Here is a 23,871-nt window from a genome sequence, read left to right on the forward strand (position 1 = left end):
GTACCTTAAAAAAAGAGTTTTTTTTTCACATGAAATTATAAAATCTTGAAGGTTGGAAAGATCTCTCAACCTAATCTGGAGAAATCCCCCATGAAAGCGCGCCCCTAAACCTTTTAAACTCCTCCAGGCACGGTCTAAGGAGGTTTTCTGACCTCCAACGGTGCTTTTGGTCTGAAAAGGGTGGATTTTACCACCCAAAATGAAACGTGACCAAAGTAAACTTTGTCCTATCAAAACTTTAACTGCGCAAAACTTTAAAAAAAAGTGGGGTTTGGACCTTAAAAAAAAAAAAAAAAAGAGTAGTTTTTTTTGTTTGTTTGCTTGTTAGCCTGAAATGATAAAATCTTGAAGGTTGGAAAGATCTCTCAAGCTAATTTGGAGAAATCCCCCATGAAAGCACACCCCTAAACCTTTTAAACTCTGGACCTCCAAGGAGGTTTTCTGACCTCCAACAGAGCTTTTGGGCTGAAAAGGGTGGATTTTCCCAAAATAAACCTTGACCAAAGTAAACTTTGTCCTCTCAAAACTTTATCCTCTCAAAACAAAATTTACCCAAAGAAAACTCTCTCCTCTCAAAATGGGGCTGGGGTGTGACCCCTCATTTGTCCACCCAAATCCTTGAACTTTTGCTCTTTACTGCGTGCCATAAAACTACAAAACCCCGTTTTCCACCCCCGAGTCCTTCAGAATTTCGATTTCTTTTTCGAGGCGACCCCAAAAAGGGGGGCACAGCCTCGGCTCCCCCCTCACGGTGCAGGCGGGCCCAGCAGGGAGGCTGAGGGGGCCCTCAGGGAGGGCGGCCATTTTGTGGTCCCTTAAAGAGGTTTATTTTCAGCTTGAAACGATAAAATCTTTAAGGTTGGGAAGATCTCTCAACCTAATTTGGAGAAATCCCCCATGAAAGCGCGCCCCTAAACCTTTCAAACTCCTCCAGGCACGGTCTAAGGAGGTTTTCTGACCTCCAGCGGTGCTTTTGGTCTGAAAAGGGTGGATTTTACCACCCAAAATGAAACGTGACCAAAATAAACTTTATCCTATCAAAACTTTAACTGCTCAAAACTTAAAAAAAAAAAAGTGGGGTTTGGACCGTAAAAAAAAAAAAAAGAGTAGGGTTTTTTTTTTTTTTTCACATGAAATTATAAAGTCTTTAAGGTTGGGCTCCCCCCGTCTCCTTGGAGGCCACCTCAGCAGGCACCAAAGGAGGAGGCTGGGCACAGGAGGGAGGCCGGCGCGGAGCTGTGAGGATGATGGAGGCTGCGGAGCGCCTCCCTTAGGAGGAGAGGCCGAGGGGGTCCTTAGCTCGGAGGACGCCGAGGGGTGAACGCAGGAGGCACCGGACAAACATGGGGACGAAATTTATTTGTGGTGAGGGCGGCAAAACGTGGAGCAGGCTGCCCGGGGGGGGTGCGGAGGCTCCTCTGCAGGCATCCGAACCCCCTGCGGCCGTGAGGTGAGCTAGTCGTCCTTGCTCTGGCAGGGGGATGGGTCCTTGGACGTCCCTTCAGAGCCGGAACCTTCTGGGCTCTCCTCGGGCTGGGGCTCGGTCTTCGGCCTCTGGCGGCGCCTTCGAGGCCAGCAGCAGAGCGCCGCCAGCGGGTTCCACGGCACCGGCAGCCGCTGGAGCCACTTGCGATGCTGCAGCAGGGCCTGGATGGTGCGGGAGGTCTCCGCGCGCACCGAGGGCGCCGCGTCGTGCATCATGGGCTGCAGGACTGCGGGAGGACGGAGAGAGGCTGGAGCCTCCGCTCGGGCCGCGGAGACCCCTCCGGGAGCCCCCCAGCCGGGAGGAACGCGGGGAGCAGCCGCTCCGAGCGCCCCGCGGCCCCCCCGATTCGTTCCCCCCCCCAGCCTCCACCGCGCCTCCCCCGGGGCGGAGGCCCGGCCTCCAGTCCTCCCCCGCCCGGCCTCCAGTGCTCCCCTCACTCACTGTCGATGATTTCGCGCAGCTTCTCTTCGCTCTGGTCCTGGAGGAGCTCCGCGGCGAGCCCTAGGAGCAAAGCCGCCCGTCAGCCTCCGCCCCGGGCAGGGCGAGGGGAGGCCGCGGGGCCTCTTGCGGAGGCCGCTGGGGCAGGGAGGTGGCCTCACCGATGAACCTCACGGTCTCCTCGCGCACGGATGCCTGAGGGTCCTCCAGGTACGCCCGGCTCTGCTGTAGGCGCTTCTCTACCCGGTCTCGATCCTGCTGCAGCTGGAGAGGCCGCGAGGCTCGGTGAGCCTCCCCGGCCCCGTTTCTTCCCCCCCCACCCACCCACCTCGGGGAACCCCCGAGAGCCCCCCGCCAGCCTCGCCGCGGAGGCCGCCCTCACCAGGCACGCTCTGATCCTCCAGGTCTGCTCCATGTGGGCCACGTCCTTCAGCTCATCCCACCACAAGAGCTCCGCCGCCGCCATGAGGGCTTCTTGGGAGGCCTGCGAGGCAGCGGAGGCACGGGGCTCGGCGCCGGCTCCTCGCGCCCTCCGGCCTCGCCGCGAGCCTCCGTCGCCGGCGCTTACCTTGGCCACGCTGTGGGTCTCGTCGCTCATGCGCAGGTAGAGCGGGACGAGGATCTTGCGCACCTTCTTCCACATCTGCGTCTTGTGCCTCCACAGCACGCGCTCCATGGCCGCCTTGAAGAGCTTCATGGAGCTCTCCCGCACCGCGGCGGCCTCCTGGGGAAGAGGAAGAGGAAGGGGGACGGGGGGTTTCGGCTGCGTGGCTCCGGCACGGGGCGGGCGCCGCGGGGCCGCGGAGGCTCGTCCTCCCGCTTACGTTGTCCAGGAGAGGCTTGACCACGTCGACCAGCTCGAGGGCGGTGAGGCTGGCCGCCTTCTTCTCCACGATGCCGAGGATGTTGCCGCAGACCGCCAGGGCCGCCGCCGTGATGTGGGGCTTGCCGAACTGCAGGGTCTCCAGCACGTCCGGCAGCAGGCACTGCCCTGCCTTGGCCTGCGCCGAAAACACCGGGGCGTGAGGAGGCCGCCGCGCCGCCAGCCGAGGCCGGGAGCGGGGAGGGGAAGAGGGCGGAGGCTCACCAGCTGCGGCCTCTCCATCAGCGCCGCCAGGCCTTTGAGCGCCAGCCAGAGCAGGTGGAAGTTGGCGGTCCTGAGGCAGCGCTGCAGGCACTCCACGTCCCGCAGCTCCTTGGGGACGGGGTCTTCGGGGCGCTGGGCGTAGAGGAGGCTGAGGCGGACGAGGCTGAGGTCCTCGGCCACCCCGAGGAACTCGCGGATGTTCCTGTCGTGCAGCAGCAGGTGGAGCTCGTGCAGGAGCCGCTTCGCCATGGCGGGCACGGCAAACATCACCTCCCACATGTCCATCGAGGCGCTGCGGGCACGGAGAGGGCGTTATCGGCGGGGGCCCCGCGGGGTTATCGGGGGAGCCCTGGGGGCTGCGGTTTGGGGTGCCCTGGAGGCTCGGGGGCCGGTACCTTTCTTGGGACGGGCAGATGAAGAGCACGGTCATGAGCACGGAGCGGGGGAAGCACTCCGTGAGGAGGACGAGCAGCTCCAGGAGCCTCTTCCGCACGTCGGGCGCCGGCTGCTTCTTCAGCGTTTTGAAGAAGAAGTTGACGAAGTGCGGGACCTGCCGGGGGGACGCGGGGGGGTGAAAAGCGGCCTCCTTTCCTTCCCTGCCGGGGGGGGCGTCGAGGCCGGGGGAGGGGGCTCAGGGCGGGGGGGCTCTCACGTCCGCCAGCCAGCTGATGGGGTCTCGGGTGGTCGCGTCGAGCAGAAAGGAGACCCAGTGCTGGTCCTCATCGCACACGCCTTCTGTCACAAGCTGCAGGCAGGTGAGGATGAGGTCCGTCCTCTGCGAGATCTTCAGGTACCTCCCGAAGGGCTGCGGAAGGCGAGGAGGAGGTTGAAGAGGAGGCCGGGGAGGGAGGAGGCCCCGGCCTCGAGGCTCTGGGGGCTGCGGGGAAAGGGGGGGGGAACGACGCGGCCGGGGGTGGCCGAGCCGCTCACCTCCAGCGAGGAGCACTTGGCCAGGAACTCGCCCAGCTTGCAGACCCTTTCCATGGCTCTCCTGCGGGCGAGGGCGTTCGCGGAGGTGCAGAAACGCATCAGGGCCTGCGAGGAGAAAAGCGAGCTGCCGGCGGGGCTCGGGAGGGCTGGGGGCTGGGGGCTGGGGGGGCTGGGGGGGAGCCCCTCAGGGAGAAGGGGAGCCCCTCGGGGTGGGGGAGAGACCCTCAGAGAGAAGGGGAGCCCCTCGGGGTGGGGGGGAGCCCCTCAGGGAGAAGGGGAGCCCCTCGGGGTGGGGGGGAGCAACCTGGGGTGAGGAGGAGCCCCTCGGGGTGACGAGAAGCCCCCCAGGACGACGAGAAGCCCCCCAGCCGGGCGCGGGACAGACCTGCACGACGCTCTGCAGCTTCTCCGGGAGCTTGGTGGCCGGCGGGCTGAGCAGCAGCAGCTGCAGCATGCTGTCCACGGCGTGCATGGTCTGCGAGTGGGGGGGGAACGAGCGTGGGGTGAGCGTGGGGCTGGGGGCGCCCCGGGAAGGGCCCTGGGGAACCCCCCGGGGAGGGGAGGGCGGGGAGGGGAGGGGGCGCCGGCACCCACCATCACATAGAAGCGCGCGTTCAGCTTCTCCTTGGGGGGCAGCAGGAAGACGCTCTGGAAGCAGGTGTCGAGCAGCCGCAGCATCTCCCTCACCTTGATCACCTGCACCGTGCTGCGAGGAGAGGGGGGGGGAGTGAGGCCGCAGCTGAGGCCCGGCCTCGAGGAGAGGGCGCGAGGCGAGGCCCGGCCTCCCGAACCCAAGAACCCTCGGTCGAGGCCGGAGGCGGCCCCGGGCGCGTACCTCAAGGCGGCGACGGCCAGCATGGCTTGCTCTCGCACCGGAGACTGCAGCTGGTCCTGGGGCTCCGACGCCAGCACGATCTGCGGGAGGGGAGCGGGACGGGAGCTGGCACCCGGCCCCCAGCCCCCGGCGGCACCCAAGGTTGCAGCAGCCCCCCCCCGGCCGCCCGCCTCCCCCCCTTCTCACCTCGATGTGCCTGGCCACGTCGGTGCGGCGACAGAAGCAGTCGAGGCCCGCCGACAGCCCCTTCTCGCGGGCGGTGGTGCAGACGCTGCAGACGCTCTCCAGAAACTTCATTTTCTGCTCCTCGCTCAGGTGGCTCTGCGGGAGACCCCCGGTGAGGGTGGGGAGCCCCGGCCGGGAGCCCCCCCCCCAGCCCCCAAGCATCCACGGGGGTCGCCTTTACCTTTTGCTTGTTGGTTACAAAGGCGTCAATGGTGGTCACGGCCTCCTCTTCCTCCTGGTACACGGCCAGGTCGTCGAAGGCTGGGGGAGAGACAGCGAAGGGGGCCATGAGGGGAGAGCGGCGGCAGGGGCGGCGGCGAGCCCCCCCCCGGGGGAGCTCGGCGCGTTCGTGGCGGGGGTTTCTCTGCACTCACGGCCCGGCAGCGGCACGACCTCCTCCTCCTCCTCCTCCTGCTTCACCTCGAGGAAGTCGGAGGATTCCTCAATGGGGGTGGCCCAGCTGTCCACCCAGGCCAAGCGGGGCCGCTCGGGGGGGGGTTTGTCTGCCATGGTGAGGGGGGCGCGAAGGGAGGGAATGAAGCTCCACGCGGGGTGGGTCTCCGGCTCGCTCCCTCTCGCTCCTGCCCTGTCCTGACAGGCACTGGGGGGGGCGGCGAGGCGGCGACGGCTTTTATGTCGTGACATGGCGCGGGTCTCAAAGGGACCCTAACAACAGCACCCGCCCGGCCATGAGACCCCAAAAAGGGGGGGGCACGGCCTCAGCTCCCCCACCCCACACCCTCGTCAGCCTCCCATAAAAGCCCCCAGAACACCCCAAAACCCCTAAATCTCCCCCAAAATCTTTAAGGCTGGAAAGATCTCTCAACCTAATCTGGAGAAATCCCCCATGAAAGCGCGCCCCTAAACCTTTCAAACTCCTCCAGGCACGCTCTAAGGAGGTTTTCTGACCTCCAACGGAGCTTTTGAGTTGAAAAGGGTGGATTTTCCCAAAATAAAAATTTGCCAAAGTAAAACCATGTCTTCTCAAAACTTTGTCCTCTCAAAACTTTATCCTCTCAAAACAAAATTTACCAAAATAAAACTTTCTCCTCTCAAAATGGGTTAGGGGTTCGACCCCTCATTTTGACCACCCAAATCCTTGAACTTTTGTGTTTCCCACGTGCTCTACAACCACAAAACCCCATTTTTCACTCCCCAGTCCTTCAGAATTCCGATTTTTTTTCGAGGAGACCCCAAAAAGGGGGGCACAGCCTCGGCTCCCCCCTCACGGCGCAGGCCGGGCCCAGCAGGGAGGCTGAGGGGCCCTCAGGGAGGGCGGCCATTTTGTGGTCCCTCACGGAGCACAGAGGGGAGCACAGAGAGGTTTTAAAACCCCAAAATGAGGCTTCCGACCCTAAAGACAGGGTCCCCTAGCACTGAAAATTGGGATTTGCTGTGAAAAAGGAGGGTTTAATCTTGCAGTGAGAATTTGGGGTCTTGAAAAGGGAGGGTTGGATTTTAAAAAGTGGGGTTTGCACCTTAAAAAAAGAGGTTTATAGCCAAAAATTACAAAAAGGTTGGAAAGATCTCTTAACCTAATTTTGGAGAAATCCCCCATGAAAGCATGCCCTTAAACCTTTTAAAGTCCTCCAGGCATGGTCCAAGGAGGACCTCCAAGGAGGTTTTCTGGTCTCAAACAGAGCTTTTGGGCTGAAAAGGGTGGGTTTTCCCAAAATAAAACTTGACCAAAATAAACTTTGTCCTCTCAAAACTTAATCCTCTCAAAACTTTATTCTCTCAAAACCAAATTTACCAAAATAAAACTTTATTCTCTCAAAACAGGGCTGGGGTGTGACCCCTCATTTTTCCACCCAAATCCTTGAACTTTTGCTCTTTACTGTGTGCCGTAAACCCACAAAACCCCGTTTTCCACCCTAGTCCTTCAGAATTTCGATTTGTTTTCGAGGCGACCCCAAAAAGGGGGGCACAGCCTCGGCTCCCCCCTCACGGTGCAGGCCGGGCCCAGCAGGGAGGCTGAGGGGGCCCTCAGGGAGGGCGGCCATTCTGTGGTCCCTCACGGAGCACAGAGGGGAGCACAGAGAGGTTTTAAAACCCCAAAATGAGGCCTCGGACCCTAAAGACAGGGTCCCCTAGCACTGAAAATTGGGATTTTTTGTGAAAAAGGAGGGTTTAATCCTGCAGTGAGAATTTGGGGTCTTGAAAAGGGAGGGTTGGATTTTAAAAAGTGGGGTTTGCACCTTAAAAAAAAAAAAAAAAGAGTAGTTTTTTTGGTTTGTTTGTTTGTTTGTTTTTCACATGAAATTATAAAGTCTTTAAGGTTGGGCTCCCCCCGTCTCGTTGGAGGCCACCTCAGCAGGCGCCAAAGGAGGAGGCCGGGCACAGGAGGGAGGCTGAGGGAGCCCTCAGGGAGGGTGGCCATTTTGTGGTCCCTTAAAAAGATTTTTTTTAGCCTGAAATGATAAAATCTTTAAGGTTGGAAAGATCTCTCAACCTAATCTGGAGAAATCCCCCATGAAAGCGCGCCCCTAAACCTTTCAAACTCCTCCAGGCACGGTCTAAGGAGGTTTTCTGACCTCCAACGGTGCTTTTGGTCTGAAAAGGGTGGATTTTCCCAAAATGAAAATTGACCAAAATAAACTTTGTCCTATCAAAACTTTAACTGCTCAAAACTTTCTCCTCTCAAAACGAAATTTACCAAAATAAAACTTTATTCTCTCAAAACGGGGCTGGGGTTTGATCCCTCATTTGTCCACCCAAATCCCTGAACTTTTGTGTTTCCCACGTGCTCTACAACCACAAAACCCCATTTTTCACTCCCCAGTCCTTCAAAATTTCGATCTTTTTTGAAGAAGACCCCAAAAAGGGGGGCACAGCCTCGGCTCCCCCCTCACGGCGCAGGCCGGGCCCAGCAGGGAGGCTGAGGGGGCCCTCAGGGAGGGCGGCCATTTTGTGGTCTCTCAGAGCTTTGCTCTGGGGACTTGGGGCTTCCCTGGGGGGCTCGGAGCCCTTGCCCCGCAGCCACGAGCACTTGGCCAGGAACTCGCCCACTTTGCAGATCCTTTCCACGGCTCTCCTGCAGGCAAGGGCCTCAGAGAGAAGGGGAGCCCCTCGGGGCGGTGGGGGGACCGTCGGAGTGATGGGGAGCAACGTGGGGTAAGCAGGAGCCCCCCAGGGTGGTGGGGAGCTCCTCGGGGAATGGTCGGGAGCCCCTGGGGTTTGTGGGGAGCCCATGGGGTGGTGAGAAGCCCCTCAGAGTGATGGGGAGACCCCCAGGGTGGTGGGGAGCACTTCGGGGTGATGGGGAGCAACGTGGGGTAAGAAGGAGCCCCCCACGGTGAGCGGGGGCCCCGAGGGTGCTGCGGAGCTCCTTGGGGTGGTGAGAAGCCCCTCAAAGTGAAGGGGAGACCCCCGGGGTGGTGGGGGGCCCCTCGGGGTGAGGATGAGCCCCTCAGGGCGATGGGGAGCAATGTGGGGCAAGGAGGAGCCCCCCAGGGTGAGGGGGTCCCCAGCATTGGGGTGGGTGATCCTTGGGAGGTACCTTCAGATCCCAAACTTTTTGGGGTCCTTTGAGGCTGGGACTCCGGCCAGAGCTCTGTTTGGGGGGGTCTCCGGCTCGCTCCCTCTCGCTCCTGCCCTGTCCTGACAGGCACTGGGGGGGCGGCGAGGCGGCGACGGCTTTTATGTCGTGACATGGCGCGGGTCTCAAAGGGACCCCAACGACAGCACCCGCCTGGCCATGAGACCCCAAAAAGGGGGGGCACAGCCTCAGCTCCCACACCCCACACCCTCGTCAGCCTCCCATAAAAGGCTCCAGAACACCTCAAAACCCCTAAATCTCCCCCAAACCACCCAAGGCACCAGAATCCCCCCCCATGGGGCGCAGGTTTTCCCGCAGGCTCGGCCTTGAGCCCTCACAAATGGACTTAGAACTGAAAGGAAAGGTTTTAAAACCCCAAAATGAGGCTTCGGACCCTAAAGACAGGGTCCCCTAGCACTGAAAATTGGGATTTGGTGTGAAAAAGGAGGGTTTAATCCTGCAGTGAGAATTTGGGGTCTTGAAAAGGGAGGGTTGGATTTTAAAAAGTGGGGTTTGCACCTTAAAAAAAGAGGTTTATAGCCAAAAATTACAAAATCTTTAAGGTTGGAAAGATCTCTTAACCTAATTTTGGAGAAATCCCCCATGAAAGCACGCCCTTAAACCTTTTAAAGTCCTCCAGGCATGGTCCAAGGAGGACCTCCAAGGAGGTTTTCTGGTCTCAAACAGAGCTTTTGGGCTGAAAAGGGTGGGATTTCCCATAATAAAACTTGACCAAAATAAACTTTGTCCTCTCAAAACTTAATCCTCTCAAAACTTTATTCTCTCAAAACCAAATTTACCAAAATAAAACTTTATTCTCTCAAAACAGGGCTGGGGTGTGACCCCTCATTTTTCCACCCAAATCCTTGAACTTTTGCTCTTTACTGTGTGCCGTAAACCCACAAAACCCCGTTTTCCACCCCAGTCCTTCAGAATTTCAATTTGTTTTCGAGGCGACCCCAAAAAGGGGGGCACAGCCTTGGCTCCCCCCTCACGGCGCAGGCCGGGCCCAGCAGGGAGGCTGAGGGGGCCCTCAGGGAGGGCGGCCATTTTGTGGTCCCTCACGGAGCACAGAGGGGCTGAGGAGAGATGGCTGCCCGTGGCTTCTGGGGGGGACGCGGGGACGTGTCAGGGAATGGGGGGGCTCTGGGAACAGGGGGGGGCCTCTGCTAATTACAGTCCTCAGTCGTTAGTGTTGGAAGAGACCTCCAGTGTCACCTGGTCCCAAAAACTGAATGTGGGACTCGAGGGTCAGCGCAGTGCTCGAGGACCCACCCCCCCAAATAAAATTTCACAAAGCTCCCCTCAAAACCCCCCTAAAAGCCCCCAGAACACCCCAAAACCCCTAAATCTCCCCCAAACCACCCAAGGCAGCAGAATCCCCCCCATGGGGCGCAGGTTTTCCCCCACGCTCGGCCTTGAGCCCTCACAAATGGACTGAGAACTGAAAGGAAAGGTTTTAAAACCCCAAAATGAGGCTTCGGACCCTAAAGACAGGGTCCCCTAGCACTGAAAATTGGGATTTGGTGTGAAAAAGGAGGGTTTAATCTTGCAGTGAGAATTTGGGGTCTTGAAAAGAGAGGGTTGGATTTAAAAAAGTGGGGTTTGGGCCTTAAAAAAAAAAAGAGTAGTTTTTTTGGTTTGTTTGTTTGTTTGTTTTTCACATGAAATTATAAAGTCTTTAAGGTTGGGCTCCCCCCGTCTCGTTGGAGGCCACCTCAGCAGGCACCAAAGGAGGAGGCCGGGCACAGGAGGGAGGCTGAGGGAGCCCTCAGGGAGGGCGGCCATTTTGTGGTCCCTTAAAAAGATTTTTTTTAGCCTGAAATGATAAAATCTTGAAGGTTGGAAAGATCTCTCAACCTAATTTGGAGAAATCCCCCACGAAAGCACGCCCCTGAACCTTTTAAACTCCTCCAGGCACGGTCTAAGGAGGTTTTCTGACCTCCAACGGTGCTTTTGGTCTGAAAAGGGTGGATTTTCCCAAAATGAAAATTGACCAAAATAAACTTTGTCCTATCAAAACTTTAACTGCTCAAAACTTTCTCCTCTCAAAACAAAATTTACCAAAATAAAACTTTATTCTCTCAAAACGGGGCTGGGGTTTGATCCCTCATTTGTCCACCCAAATCCTTGAACTTTTGTGTTTCCCACGTGCTCTACAACCACAAAACCCCATTTTTCACTCCCCAGTCCTTCAAAATTTCGATCTTTTTTGAAGAAGACCCCAAAAAGGGGGGCACAGCCTCGGCTCCCCCCTCACGGCGCAGGCCGGGCCCAGCAGGGAGGCTGAGGGGGCCCTCAGGGAGGGCGGCCATTTTGTGGTCCCTCACGGAGCACAGAGGGGCTGAGGAGAGATGGCTGCCCGTGGCTTCTGGGGGGACGCGGGGACGTGTCAGGGAATGGGGGGGCTCTGGGAACAGGGGGGGGCCTCTGCTAATTACAGTCCTCAGTCGTTAGTGTTGGAAGAGACCTCCAGGGTCACCTGGTCGCAAAAACTGAATGTGGGACTCGAGGTTCAACGCAATGCTCGAGGATCCCCCCCCCCCCGAAAATAAAGCTTCAGAAAGCACCCCCCCCCAAAAACACAAGGTCCCCTCAAAACCCCCCTAAAAGCCCCCAGAACACCCCAAAACCCCTAAATCTCCCCCAAACCACCCAAGGCAGCAGAATCCCCCCCATGGGGCGCAGGGTTTCCCCCAGGCTCGGCCTTGAGCCCTCACAAATGGACTTAGAACTGAAAGGAAAGGTTTTAAAACCCCAAAATGAGGCTTCGGACCCTAAAGACAGGGTCCCCTAGCACTGAAAATTGGGATTTGGTGTGAAAAAGGAGGGTTTAATCCTGCAGTGAGAATTTGGGGTCTTGAAAAGGGAGGGTTGGATTTTAAAAAGTGGGGTTTGTACCTTAAAAAAAGAGTTTTTTTTTCACATGAAATTATAAAATCTTGAAGGTTGGAAAGATCTCTCAACCTAATCTGGAGAAATCCCCCATGAAAGCGCGCCCCTAAACCTTTTAAACTCCTCCAGGCACGGTCTAAGGAGGTTTTCTGACCTCCAACGGTGCTTTTGGTCTGAAAAGGGTGGATTTTACCACCCAAAATGAAACGTGACCAAAGTAAACTTTGTCCTATCAAAACTTTAACTGCGCAAAACTTTAAAAAAAAGTGGGGTTTGGACCTTAAAAAAAAAAAAAAAAAGAGTAGTTTTTTTTGTTTGTTTGCTTGTTAGCCTGAAATGATAAAATCTTGAAGGTTGGAAAGATCTCTCAAGCTAATTTGGAGAAATCCCCCATGAAAGCACACCCCTAAACCTTTTAAACTCTGGACCTCCAAGGAGGTTTTCTGACCTCCAACAGAGCTTTTGGGCTGAAAAGGGTGGATTTTCCCAAAATAAACCTTGACCAAAGTAAACTTTGTCCTCTCAAAACTTTATCCTCTCAAAACAAAATTTACCCAAAGAAAACTCTCTCCTCTCAAAATGGGGCTGGGGTGTGACCCCTCATTTGTCCACCCAAATCCTTGAACTTTTGCTCTTTACTGCGTGCCATAAAACTACAAAACCCCGTTTTCCACCCCCGAGTCCTTCAGAATTTCGATTTCTTTTTCGAGGCGACCCCAAAAAGGGGGGCACAGCCTCGGCTCCCCCCTCACGGTGCAGGCGGGCCCAGCAGGGAGGCTGAGGGGGCCCTCAGGGAGGGCGGCCATTTTGTGGTCCCTTAAAGAGGTTTATTTTCAGCTTGAAACGATAAAATCTTTAAGGTTGGGAAGATCTCTCAACCTAATTTGGAGAAATCCCCCATGAAAGCGCGCCCCTAAACCTTTCAAACTCCTCCAGGCACGGTCTAAGGAGGTTTTCTGACCTCCAGCGGTGCTTTTGGTCTGAAAAGGGTGGATTTTACCACCCAAAATGAAACGTGACCAAAATAAACTTTGTCCTATCAAAACTTTAACTGCTCAAAACTTTCTCCTCTCAAAACAAAATTTACCAAAATAAAACTTTATTCTCTCAAAACGGGGCTGGGGTTTGATCCCTCATTTGTCCACCCAAATCCTTGAACTTTTGTGTTTCCCACGTGCTCTACAACCACAAAACCCCATTTTTCACTCCCCAGTCCTTCAAAATTTCGATCTTTTTTGAAGAAGACCCCAAAAAGGGGGGCACAGCCTCGGCTCCCCCCTCACGGCGCAGGCCGGGCCCAGCAGGGAGGCTGAGGGGGCCCTCAGGGAGGGCGGCCATTTTGTGGTCCCTCACGGAGCACAGAGGGGCTGAGGAGAGATGGCTGCCCGTGGCTTCTGGGGGGGACGCGGGGACGTGTCAGGGAATGGGGGGGCTCTGGGAACGGGGGGGGCTCTGCTAATTACAGTCCTCAGTCGTTAGGGTTGGAAGAGACCTCCAGGGTCACCTGGTCGCAAAAACTGAATGTGGGACTCGAGGTTCAACGCAATGCTCGAGGATCCCCCCCCCCCCGAAAATAAAGCTTCAGAAAGCACCCCCCCCCAAAAAACACAAGGTCCCCTCAAAACCCCCCTAAAAGCCCCCAGAACACCCCAAAACCCCTAAATCTCCCCCAAACCACCCAAGGCAGCAGAATCCCCCCCATGGGGCGCAGGGTTTCCCCCAGGCTCGGCCTTGAGCCCTCACAAATGGACTTAGAACTGAAAGGAAAGGTTTTAAAACCCCAAAATGAGGCTTCGGACCCTAAAGACAGGGTCCCCTAGCACTGAAAATTGGGATTTGGTGTGAAAAAGGAGGGTTTAATCCTGCAGTGAGAATTTGGGGTCTTGAAAAGGGAGGGTTGGATTTTAAAAAGTGGGGTTTGTACCTTAAAAAAAGAGTTTTTTTTTCACATGAAATTATAAAATCTTGAAGGTTGGAAAGATCTCTCAACCTAATCTGGAGAAATCCCCCATGAAAGCGCGCCCCTAAACCTTTTAAACTCCTCCAGGCACGGTCTAAGGAGGTTTTCTGACCTCCAACGGTGCTTTTGGTCTGAAAAGGGTGGATTTTACCACCCAAAATGAAACGTGACCAAAGTAAACTTTGTCCTATCAAAACTTTAACTGCGCAAAACTTTAAAAAAAAGTGGGGTTTGGACCTTAAAAAAAAAAAAAAAAAGAGTAGTTTTTTTTGTTTGTTTGCTTGTTAGCCTGAAATGATAAAATCTTGAAGGTTGGAAAGATCTCTCAAGCTAATTTGGAGAAATCCCCCATGAAAGCACACCCCTAAACCTTTTAAACTCTGGACCTCCAAGGAGGTTTTCTGACCTCCAACAGAGCTTTTGGGCTGAAAAGGGTGGATTTTCCCAAAATAAACCTTGACCAAAGTAAACTTTGTCCTCTCAAAACTTTATCCTCTCAAAACAAAATTTACCCAAAGAAAACTCTCTCCTCTCAAAATGGGGCTGGGGTGTGACCCCTCATTTGTCCACCCAAATCCTTGAACTTTTGCTCTTTACTGCGTGCCATAAAACTACAAAACCCCGTTTTCCACCCCCGAGTCCTTCAGAATTTCGATTTCTTTTTCGAGGCGACCCCAAAAAGGGGGGCACAGCCTCGGCTCCCCCCTCACGGTGCAGGCGGGCCCAGCAGGGAGGCTGAGGGGGCCCTCAGGGAGGGCGGCCATTTTGTGGTCCCTTAAAGAGGTTTATTTTCAGCTTGAAACGATAAAATCTTTAAGGTTGGGAAGATCTCTCAACCTAATTTGGAGAAATCCCCCATGAAAGCGCGCCCCTAAACCTTTCAAACTCCTCCAGGCACGGTCTAAGGAGGTTTTCTGACCTCCAGCGGTGCTTTTGGTCTGAAAAGGGTGGATTTTACCACCCAAAATGAAACGTGACCAAAATAAACTTTATCCTATCAAAACTTTAACTGCTCAAAACTTAAAAAAAAAAAAGTGGGGTTTGGACCGTAAAAAAAAAAAAAAGAGTAGGGTTTTTTTTTTTTTTTCACATGAAATTATAAAGTCTTTAAGGTTGGGCTCCCCCCGTCTCCTTGGAGGCCACCTCAGCAGGCACCAAAGGAGGAGGCTGGGCACAGGAGGGAGGCCGGCGCGGAGCTGTGAGGATGATGGAGGCTGCGGAGCGCCTCCCTTAGGAGGAGAGGCCGAGGGGGTCCTTAGCTCGGAGGACGCCGAGGGGTGAACGCAGGAGGCACCGGACAAACATGGGGACGAAATTTATTTGTGGTGAGGGCGGCAAAACGTGGAGCAGGCTGCCCGGGGGGGGTGCGGAGGCTCCTCTGCAGGCATCCGAACCCCCTGCGGCCGTGAGGTGAGCTACTCGTCCTTGCTCTGGCAGGGGGATGGGTCCTTGGACGTCCCTTCAGAGCCGGAACCTTCTGGGCTCTCCTCGGGCTGGGGCTCGGTCTTCGGCCTCTGGCGGCGCCTTCGAGGCCAGCAGCAGAGCGCCGCCAGCGGGTTCCACGGCACCGGCAGCCGCCGGAGCCACTTGCGATGCTGCAGCAGGGCCTGGATGGTGCGGGAGGTCTCCGCGCGCACCGAGGGCGCCGCGTCGTGCATCATGGGCTGCAGGACTGCGGGAGGACGGAGAGAGGCTGGAGCCTCCGCTCGGGCCGCGGAGACCCCTCCGGGAGCCCCCCAGCCGGGAGGAACGCGGGGAGCAGCCGCTCCGAGCGCCCCGCGGCCCCCCCGATTCGTTCCCCCCCCCAGCCTCCACCGCGCCTCCCCCGGGGCGGAGGCCCGGCCTCCAGTCCTCCCCCGCCCGGCCTCCAGTGCTCCCCTCACTCACTGTCGATGATTTCGCGCAGCTTCTCTTCGCTCTGGTCCTGGAGGAGCTCCGCGGCGAGCCCTAGGAGCAAAGCCGCCCGTCAGCCTCCGCCCCGGGCAGGGCGAGGGGAGGCCGCGGGGCCTCTTGCGGAGGCCGCTGGGGCAGGGAGGTGGCCTCACCGATGAACCTCACGGTCTCCTCGCGCACGGATGCCTGAGGGTCCTCCAGGTACGCCCGGCTCTGCTGTAGGCGCTTCTCTACCCGGTCTCGATCCTGCTGCAGCTGGAGAGGCCGCGAGGCTCGGTGAGCCTCCCCGGCCCCGTTTCTTCCCCCCCCACCCACCCACCTCGGGGAGCCCCCGAGAGCCCCCCGCCAGCCTCGCCGCGGAGGCCGCCCTCACCAGGCACGCTCTGATCCTCCAGGTCTGCTCCATGTGGGCCACGTCCTTCAGCTCATCCCACCACAAGAGCTCCGCCGCCGCCATGAGGGCTTCTTGGGAGGCCTGCGAGGCAGCGGAGGCACGGGGCTCGGCGCCGGCTCCTCGCGCCCTCCGGCCTCGCCGCGAGCCTCCGTCGCCGGCGCTTACCTTGGCCACGCTGTGGGTCTCGTCGCTCATGCGCAGGTAGAGCGGGACGAGGATCTTGCGCACCTTCTTCCACATCTGCGTCTTGTGCCTCCACAGCACGCGCTCCATGGCCGCCTTGAAGAGCTTCATGGAGCTCTCCCGCACCGCGGCGGCCTCCTGGGGAAGAGGAAGAGGAAGGGGGACGGGGGGTTTCGGCTGCGTGGCTCCGGCACGGGGCGGGCGCCGCGGGGCCGCGGAGGCTCGTCCTCCCGCTTACGTTGTCCAGGAGAGGCTTGACCACGTCGACCAGCTCGAGGGCGGTGAGGCTGGCCGCCTTCTTCTCCACGATGCCGAGGATGTTGCCGCAGACCGCCAGGGCCGCCGCCGTGATGTGGGGCTTGCCGAACTGCAGGGTCTCCAGCACGTCCGGCAGCAGGCACTGCCCTGCCTTGGCCTGCGCCGAAAACACCGGGGCGTGAGGAGGCCGCCGCGCCGCCAGCCGAGGCCGGGAGCGGGGAGGGGAAGAGGGCGGAGGCTCACCAGCTGCGGCCTCTCCATCAGCGCCGCCAGGCCTTTGAGCGCCAGCCAGAGCAGGTGGAAGTTGGCGGTCCTGAGGCAGCGCTGCAGGCACTCCACGTCCCGCAGCTCCTTGGGGACGGGGTCTTCGGGGCGCTGGGCGTAGAGGAGGCTGAGGCGGACGAGGCTGAGGTCCTCGGCCACCCCGAGGAACTCGCGGATGTTCCTGTCGTGCAGCAGCAGGTGGAGCTCGTGCAGGAGCCGCTTCGCCATGGCGGGCACGGCAAACATCACCTCCCACATGTCCATCGAGGCGCTGCGGGCACGGAGAGGGCGTTATCGGCGGGGGCCCCGCGGGGTTATCGGGGGAGCCCCGGGGGCTGCGGTTTGGGGTGCCCTGGAGGCTCGGGGGCCGGTACCTTTCTTGGGACGGGCAGATGAAGAGCACGGTCATGAGCACGGAGCGGGGGAAGCACTCCGTGAGGAGGACGAGCAGCTCCAGGAGCCTCTTCCGCACGTCGGGCGCCGGCTGCTTCTTCAGCGTTTTGAAGAAGAAGTTGACGAAGTGCGGGACCTGCCGGGGGGACGCGGGGGGGTGAAAAGCGGCCTCCTTTCCTTCCCTGCCGGGGGGGGCGTCGAGGCCGGGGGAGGGGGCTCAGGGCGGGGGGGCTCTCACGTCCGCCAGCCAGCTGATGGGGTCTCGGGTGGTCGCGTCGAGCAGAAAGGAGACCCAGTGCTGGTCCTCGTCGCACACGCCTTCTGTCACAAGCTGCAGGCAGGTGAGGATGAGGTCCGTCCTCTGCGAGATCTTCAGGTACCTCCCGAAGGGCTGCGGAAGGCGAGGAGGAGGTTGAAGAGGAGGCCGGGGAGGGAGGAGGCCCCGGCCTCGAGGCTCTGGGGGCTGCGGGGAAAGGGGGGGGAACGACGCGGCCGGGGGTGGCGGAGCCGCTCACCTCCAGCGAGGAGCACTTGGCCAGGAACTCGCCCAGCTTGCAGACCCTTTCCATGGCTCTCCTGCGGGCGAGGGCGTTCGCGGAGGTGCAGAAACGCATCAGGGCCTGCGAGGAGAAAAGCGAGCTGCCGGCGGGGCTCGGGAGGGCTGGGGGCTGGGGGCTGGGGGGGCTGGGGGGGAGCCCCTCAGGGAGAAGGGGAGCCCCTCGGGGTGGGGGAGAGACCCTCAGAGAGAAGGGGAGCCCCTCGGGGTGGGGGGGAGCCCCTCAGGGAGAAGGGGAGCCCCTCGGGGTGGGGGGGAGCAACCTGGGGTGAGGAGGAGCCCCTCGGGGTGACGAGAAGCCCCCCAGGACGACGAGAAGCCCCCCAGCCGGGCGCGGGACAGACCTGCACGACGCTCTGCAGCTTCTCCGGGAGCTTGGTGGCCGGCGGGCTGAGCAGCAGCAGCTGCAGCATGCTGTCCACGGCGTGCATGGTCTGCGAGTGGGGGGGGAACGAGCGTGGGGTGAGCGTGGGGCTGGGGGCGCCCCGGGAAGGGCCCTGGGGAACCCCCCGGGGAGGGGAGGGCGGGGAGGGGAGGGGGCGCCGGCACCCACCATCACATAGAAGCGCGCGTTCAGCTTCTCCTTGGGGGGCAGCAGGAAGACGCTCTGGAAGCAGGTGTCGAGCAGCCGCAGCATCTCCCTCACCTTGATCACCTGCACCGTGCTGCGAGGAGAGGGGGGGGGAGTGAGGCCGCAGCTGAGGCCCGGCCTCGAGGAGAGGGCGCGAGGCGAGGCCCGGCCTCCCGAACCCAAGAACCCTCGGTCGAGGCCGGAGGCGGCCCCGGGCGCGTACCTCAAGGCGGCGACGGCCAGCATGGCTTGCTCTCGCACCGGAGACTGCAGCTGGTCCTGGGGCTCCGACGCCAGCACGATCTGCGGGAGGGGAGCGGGACGGGAGCTGGCACCCGGCCCCCAGCCCCCGGCGGCACCCAAGGTTGCAGCAGCCCCCCCCCGGCCGCCCGCCTCACCCCCTTCTCACCTCGATGTGCCTGGCCACGTCGGTGCGGCGACAGAAGCAGTCGAGGCCCGCCGACAGCCCCTTCTCGCGGGCGGTGGTGCAGACGCTGCAGACGCTCTCCAGAAACTTCATTTTCTGCTCCTCGCTCAGGTGGCTCTGCGGGAGACCCCCGGTGAGGGGGGGGAGCCCCGGCCGGGAGCCCCCCCCCCAGCCCCCAAGCATCCACGGGGGTCGCCTTTACCTTTTGCTTGTTGGTTACAAAGGCGTCAATGGTGGTCACGGCCTCCTCTTCCTCCTGGTACACGGCCAGGTCGTCGAAGGCTGGGGGAGAGACAGCGAAGGGGGCCATGAGGGGAGAGCGGCGGCAGGGGCGGCGGCGAGCCCCCCCCCGGGGGAGCTCGGCGCGTTCGTGGCGGGGGTTTCTCTGCACTCACGGCCCGGCAGCGGCACGACCTCCTCCTCCTCCTCCTCCTGCTTCACCTCGAGGAAGTCGGAGGATTCCTCAATGGGGGTGGCCCAGCTGTCCACCCAGGCCAAGCGGGGCCGCTCGGGGGGGGGTTTGTCTGCCATGGTGAGGGGGGCGCGAAGGGAGGGAATGAAGCTCCACGCGGGGTGGGTCTCCGGCTCGCTCCCTCTCGCTCCTGCCCTGTCCTGACAGGCACTGGGGGGGGCGGCGAGGCGGCGACGGCTTTTATGTCGTGACATGGCGCGGGTCACTAAGGGACCACCCCCAGGTCACAAAGGGACCCTAACAACAGCACCCGCCCGGCCATGAGACCCCAAAAAGGGGGGGGCACGGCCTCAGCTCCCCCACCCCACACCCTCGTCAGCCTCCCATAAAAGCCCCCAGAACACCCCAAAACCCCTAAATCTCCCCCAAAATCTTTAAGGCTGGAAAGATCTCTCAACCTAATCTGGAGAAATCCCCCATGAAAGCGCGCCCCTAAACCTTTCAAACTCCTCCAGGCACGCTCTAAGGAGGTTTTCTGACCTCCAACGGAGCTTTTGAGTTGAAAAGGGTGGATTTTCCCAAAATAAAAATTTGCCAAAGTAAAACCATGTCTTCTGAAAACTTTGTCCTCTCAAAACTTTATCCTCTCAAAACAAAATTTACCAAAATAAAACTTTCTCCTCTCAAAATGGGTTAGGGGTTCGACCCCTCATTTTGACCACCCAAATCCTTGAACTTTTGTGTTTCCCACGTGCTCTACAACCACAAAACCCCATTTTTCACTCCCCAGTCCTTCAGAATTCCGATTTTTTTTCGAGGAGACCCCAAAAAGGGGGGCACAGCCTCGGCTCCCCCCTCACGGCGCAGGCCGGGCCCAGCAGGGAGGCTGAGGGGCCCTCAGGGAGGGCGGCCATTTTGTGGTCCCTCACGGAGCACAGAGGGGAGCACAGAGAGGTTTTAAAACCCCAAAATGAGGCTTCCGACCCTAAAGACAGGGTCCCCTAGCACTGAAAATTGGGATTTGCTGTGAAAAAGGAGGGTTTAATCTTGCAGTGAGAATTTGGGGTCTTGAAAAGGGAGGGTTGGATTTAAAAAAGTGGGGTTTGCACCTTAAAAAAAAAAAAAAAGAGTAGTTTTTTTGCTTTGTTTGTTTGTTTGTTTTTCACATGAAATTATAAAGTCTTTAAGGTTGGGCTCCCCCCGTCTCGTTGGAGGCCACCTCAGCAGGCGCCAAAGGAGGAGGCCGGGCACAGGAGGGAGGCTGAGGGAGCCCTCAGGGAGGGTGGCCATTTTGTGGTCCCTTAAAAAGATTTTTTTTAGCCTGAAATGATAAAATCTTTAAGGTTGGAAAGATCTCTCAACCTAATCTGGAGAAATCCCCCATGAAAGCGCGCCCCTAAACCTTTCAAACTCCTCCAGGCACGGTCTAAGGAGGTTTTCTGACCTCCAACGGTGCTTTTGGTCTGAAAAGGGTGGATTTTCCCAAAATGAAAATTGACCAAAATAAACTTTGTCCTATCAAAACTTTAACTGCTCAAAACTTTCTCCTCTCAAAACAAAATTTACCAAAATAAAACTTTATTCTCTCAAAACGGGGCTGGGGTTTGATCCCTCATTTGTCCACCCAAATCCTTGAACTTTTGTGTTTCCCACGTGCTCTACAACCACAAAACCCCATTTTTCACTCCCCAGTCCTTCAAAATTTCGATCTTTTTTGAAGAAGACCCCAAAAAGGGGGGCACAGCCTCGGCTCCCCCCTCACGGTGCAGGCGGGCCCAGCAGGGAGGCTGAGGGGGCCCTCAGGGAGGGCGGCCATTTTGTGGTCTCTCAGAGCTTTGCTCTGGGGACTTGGGGCTTCCCTGGGGGGCTCGGAGCCCTTGCCCCGCAGCCACGAGCACTTGGCCAGGAACTCGCCCACTTTGCAGATCCTTTCCACGGCTCTCCTGCAGGCAAGGGCCTCAGAGAGAAGGGGAGCCCCTCGGGGCGGTGGGGGGACCGTCGGAGTGATGGGGAGCAACGTGGGGTAAGCAGGAGCCCCCCAGGGTGGTGGGGAGCTCCTCGGGGAATGGTCGGGAGCCCCTGGGGTTTGTGGGGAGCCCATGGGGTGGTGAGAAGCCCCTCAGAGTGATGGGGAGACCCCCAGGGTGGTGGGGAGCACTTCGGGGTGATGGGGAGCAACGTGGGGTAAGAAGGAGCCCCCCACGGTGAGCGGGGGCCCCGAGGGTGCTGCGGAGCTCCTTGGGGTGGTTTGAGCCCCTCAAAGTGAAGGGGAGACCCCCGGGGTGGTGGGGGGCCCCTCGGGGTGAGGATGAGCCTCTCAGGGCGATGGGGAGCAATTTGGGGCAAGGAGGAGCCCCCCAGGGTGAGGGGGTCCCCAGCATTGGGGTGGGTGATCCTTGGGAGGTACCTTCAGATCCCAAACTTTTTGGGGTCCTTTGAGGCTGGGACTCCGGCCAGAGCTCTGTTTGGGGGGGTCTCCGGCTCGCTCCCTCTCGCTCCTGCCCTGTCCTGACAGGCACTGGGGGGGCGGCGAGGCGGCGACGGCTTTTATGTCGTGACATGGCGCGGGTCTCAAAGGGACCCCAACGACAGCACCCGCCCGGCCATGAGACCCCAAAAAGGGGGGGCACGGCCTCAGCTCCCACACCCCACACCCTCGTCAGCCTCCCATAAAAGCCCCCAGAACACCCCAAAACCCCTAAATCTCCCCCAAACCACCCAAGGCAGCAGAATCCCCCCCCATGGGGCGCAGGTTTTCCCGCAGGCTCGGCCTTGAGCCCTCACAAATGGACTTAGAACTGAAAGGAAAGGTTTTAAAACCCCAAAATGAGGCTTCGGACCCTAAAGACAGGGTCCCCTAGCACTGAAAATTGGGATTTGGTGTGAAAAAGGAGGGTTTAATCCTGCAGTGAGAATTTGGGGTCTTGAAAAGGGAGGGTTGGATTTTAAAAAGTGGGGTTTGCACCTTAAAAAAAAAAAAAGAGTAGTTTTTTTTGTTTGTTTGCTTGTTTGTTTTTCACATGAAATTATAAAGTCTTTAAGGTTGGGCTCCCCCCGTCTCGTTGGAGGCCACCTCAGCAGGCGCCAAAGGAGGAGGCCGGGCACAGGAGGGAGGCTGAGGGAGCCCTCAGGGAGGGCGGCCATTTTGTGGTCCCTTAAAAAGATTTTTTTTAGCCTGAAATGATAAAATCTTTAAGGTTGGAAAGATCTCTCAACCTAATCTGGAGAAATCCCCCATGAAAGCGCGCCCCTAAACCTTTCAAACTCCTCCAGGCACGGTGTAAGGAGGTTTTCTGACCTCCAACGGTGCTTTTGGTCTGAAAAGGGTGGATTTTCCCAAAATGAAAATTGACCAAAATAAACTTTGTCCTATCAAAACTTTAACTGCTCAAAACTTTCTCCTCTCAAAACAAAATTTACCAAAATAAAACTTTATTCTCTCAAAACGGGGCTAGGGTTCGACCCCTCATTTTGACCACCCAAAATCCTTGAAATTTTGTGTTTACCGCGTGCTCTACAACCACAAAACCCCGCTTTCCACCCCAGTCCTTCAGAATTTCGATTTTTTTTCGAGGAGACCCCAAAAAGGGGGGCACAGCCTCGGCTCCCCCCTCACGGCGCAGGCCGGGCCCAGCAGGGAGGCTGAGGGGCCCTCAGGGAGGGCGGCCATTTTGTGGTCCCTCACGGAGCACAGAGGGGCTGAGGAGAGATGGCTGCCCGTGGCTTCTGGGGGGGACGCGGGGACGTGTCAGGGAATGGGGGGGCTCTGGGAACGGGAGGGCCTCTGCTAATTACAGTCCTCAGTCGTTAGGGTTGGAAGAGACCTCCAGGGTCACCTGGTCGCAAAAACTGAATGTGGGGCTCGAGGTTGAACGCAGTGCTCGAGGATCCCCCCCACCCCCGAAAATAAAGCTTCACAAAGCACCCCCCCCCAAAAAAAAGCACAAAGCTCCCCTCAAAACCCCCATAAAAGGCCCTAGAACACCCCAAAACCCCTAAATCTCCCCCAAACCACCCAAGGCAGCAGAATCCCCCCCATGGGGCGCAGGTTTTCCCGCAGACTCGGCCTTGAGCCCTCACAAATGGACTTAGAACTGAAAGGAAAGGTTTTAAAACCCCAAAATGAGGCTTCGGACCCTAAAGACAGGGTCCCCTAGCACTGAAAATTGGGATTTGGTGTGAAAAAGGAGGGTTTAATCCTGCAGTGAGAATTTGGGGTCTTGAAAAGGGAGGGTTGGATTTTAAAAAGTGGGGTTTGGACCTTAAAAAAAGAGGTTTTTTTTCACATGAAATTATAAAATCTTGAAGGTTGGAAAGATCTCTCAACCTAATTTGGAGAAATCCCCCATGAAAGCACGCCCCTAAACCTTTTAAACTCTGGACCTCCAAGGAGGTTTTCTGACCTCCAACAGAGCTTTTGGGCTGAAAAGGGTGGATTTTCCCAAAATAAACCTTGACCAAAGTAAACTTTGTCCTCTCAAAACTTTATCCTCTCAAAACAAAATTTACCCAAAGAAAACTCTCTCCTCTCAAAATGGGGCTGGGGTGTGACCCCTCATTTGTCCACCCAAATCCTTGAACTTTTGCTCTTTACTGCGTGCCATAAAACTACAAAACCCCGTTTTCCACCCCCGAGTCCTTCAGAATTTCGATTTCTTTTTCGAGGAGACCCCAAAAAGGGGGGCACAGCCTCGGCTCCCCCCTCACGGTGCAGGCGGGCCCAGCAGGGAGGCTGAGGGGGCCCTCAGGGAGGGCGGCCATTTTGTGGTCCCTTAAAGAGGTTTATTTTCAGCTTGAAACGATAAAATCTTTAAGGTTGGGAAGATCTCTCAACCTAATTTGGAGAAATCCCCCATGAAAGCGCGCCCCTAAACCTTTCAAACTCCTCCAGGCACGGTCTAAGGAGGTTTTCTGACCTCCAGCGGTGCTTTTGGTCTGAAAAGGGTGGATTTTACCACCCAAAATGAAACGTGACCAAAATAAACTTTGTCCTATCAAAACTTTAACTGCTCAAAACTTAAAAAAAAAAAAGTGGGGTTTGGACCGTAAAAAAAAAAAAAAGAGTAGGGTTTTTTTTTTTTTTTCACATGAAATTATAAAGTCTTTAAGGTTGGGCTCCCCCCGTC

The 23,871-nt window shown here is 57.8% G+C and overlaps 2 protein-coding genes across 4 annotated transcripts; both read right to left on the bottom strand.

Annotated features, from left to right (window-relative positions):
* Positions 1 to 1,339: 1,339 nt before the first annotated feature.
* Positions 1,340 to 6,470, bottom strand: LOC136789242 (uncharacterized). Of its 2 annotated transcripts, XM_066989232.1 has the most exons (16): positions 5,376 to 6,468; positions 5,183 to 5,262; positions 4,963 to 5,097; positions 4,777 to 4,856; positions 4,536 to 4,647; positions 4,327 to 4,416; positions 3,942 to 4,046; positions 3,664 to 3,816; positions 3,407 to 3,561; positions 3,012 to 3,303; positions 2,749 to 2,925; positions 2,493 to 2,648; positions 2,307 to 2,408; positions 2,086 to 2,188; positions 1,928 to 1,987; positions 1,340 to 1,712 (listed from the first exon to the last, which is right to left on the bottom strand). In XM_066989232.1, exons 1-16 carry the CDS (start codon positions 5,644 to 5,646, stop codon positions 1,456 to 1,458), a joined length of 2,328 nt encoding a protein of 775 aa, XP_066845333.1. In that variant the 5' UTR covers positions 5,647 to 6,468; the 3' UTR covers positions 1,340 to 1,455. The 2 variants fall into 2 exon arrangements, with proteins under 2 accessions (XP_066845333.1, XP_066845334.1); XM_066989233.1 differs by lacking the exon at positions 4,327 to 4,416 and having other exon boundaries at positions 5,376 to 6,470.
* Positions 6,471 to 14,696: 8,226 nt separating this feature from the next.
* Positions 14,697 to 20,790, bottom strand: LOC136789240 (uncharacterized). Of its 2 annotated transcripts, XM_066989228.1 has the most exons (16): positions 18,729 to 20,790; positions 18,536 to 18,615; positions 18,316 to 18,450; positions 18,130 to 18,209; positions 17,889 to 18,000; positions 17,680 to 17,769; positions 17,295 to 17,399; positions 17,018 to 17,170; positions 16,761 to 16,915; positions 16,366 to 16,657; positions 16,103 to 16,279; positions 15,847 to 16,002; positions 15,661 to 15,762; positions 15,440 to 15,542; positions 15,282 to 15,341; positions 14,697 to 15,066 (listed from the first exon to the last, which is right to left on the bottom strand). In XM_066989228.1, exons 1-16 carry the CDS (start codon positions 18,997 to 18,999, stop codon positions 14,810 to 14,812), a joined length of 2,328 nt encoding a protein of 775 aa, XP_066845329.1. In that variant the 5' UTR covers positions 19,000 to 20,790; the 3' UTR covers positions 14,697 to 14,809. The 2 variants fall into 2 exon arrangements, with proteins under 2 accessions (XP_066845329.1, XP_066845330.1); XM_066989229.1 differs by lacking the exon at positions 17,680 to 17,769.
* Between the last annotated feature and the right edge of the window lie 3,081 nt (positions 20,791 to 23,871).

Source organism: Anser cygnoides, unplaced genomic scaffold (genome assembly GCF_040182565.1).
Source record: "Anser cygnoides isolate HZ-2024a breed goose unplaced genomic scaffold, Taihu_goose_T2T_genome scaffold_43_1, whole genome shotgun sequence".
Classification (NCBI taxonomy): Eukaryota; Metazoa; Chordata; class Aves; order Anseriformes; family Anatidae; genus Anser; species Anser cygnoides.

Excerpts from the sequence above, each read along its gene's own strand:
- LOC136789242 (XM_066989232.1), bottom strand. The coding sequence starts at position 5,646 with ATGTCACGACATAAAAGCCGTCGCCGCCTCGCCGCCCCCCCCAGTGCC. Across the intron at positions 2,926-3,011 it reads TGATGGAGAGGCCGCAGCTG|GCCAAGGCAGGGCAGTGCCT; the intron begins GTGAGCCTCCGC and ends TTTTCGGCGCAG. Across the intron at positions 2,409-2,492 it reads AGACCCACAGCGTGGCCAAG|GCCTCCCAAGAAGCCCTCAT; the intron begins GTAAGCGCCGGC and ends GCTGCCTCGCAG.
- LOC136789240 (XM_066989228.1), bottom strand. The coding sequence starts at position 18,999 with ATGTCACGACATAAAAGCCGTCGCCGCCTCGCCGCCCCCCCCAGTGCC. Across the intron at positions 18,001-18,129 it reads CTGGCCGTCGCCGCCTTGAG|CACGGTGCAGGTGATCAAGG; the intron begins GTACGCGCCCGG and ends CTCTCCTCGCAG. Across the intron at positions 17,400-17,679 it reads AGCTGCAGAGCGTCGTGCAG|GCCCTGATGCGTTTCTGCAC; the intron begins GTCTGTCCCGCG and ends TTCTCCTCGCAG.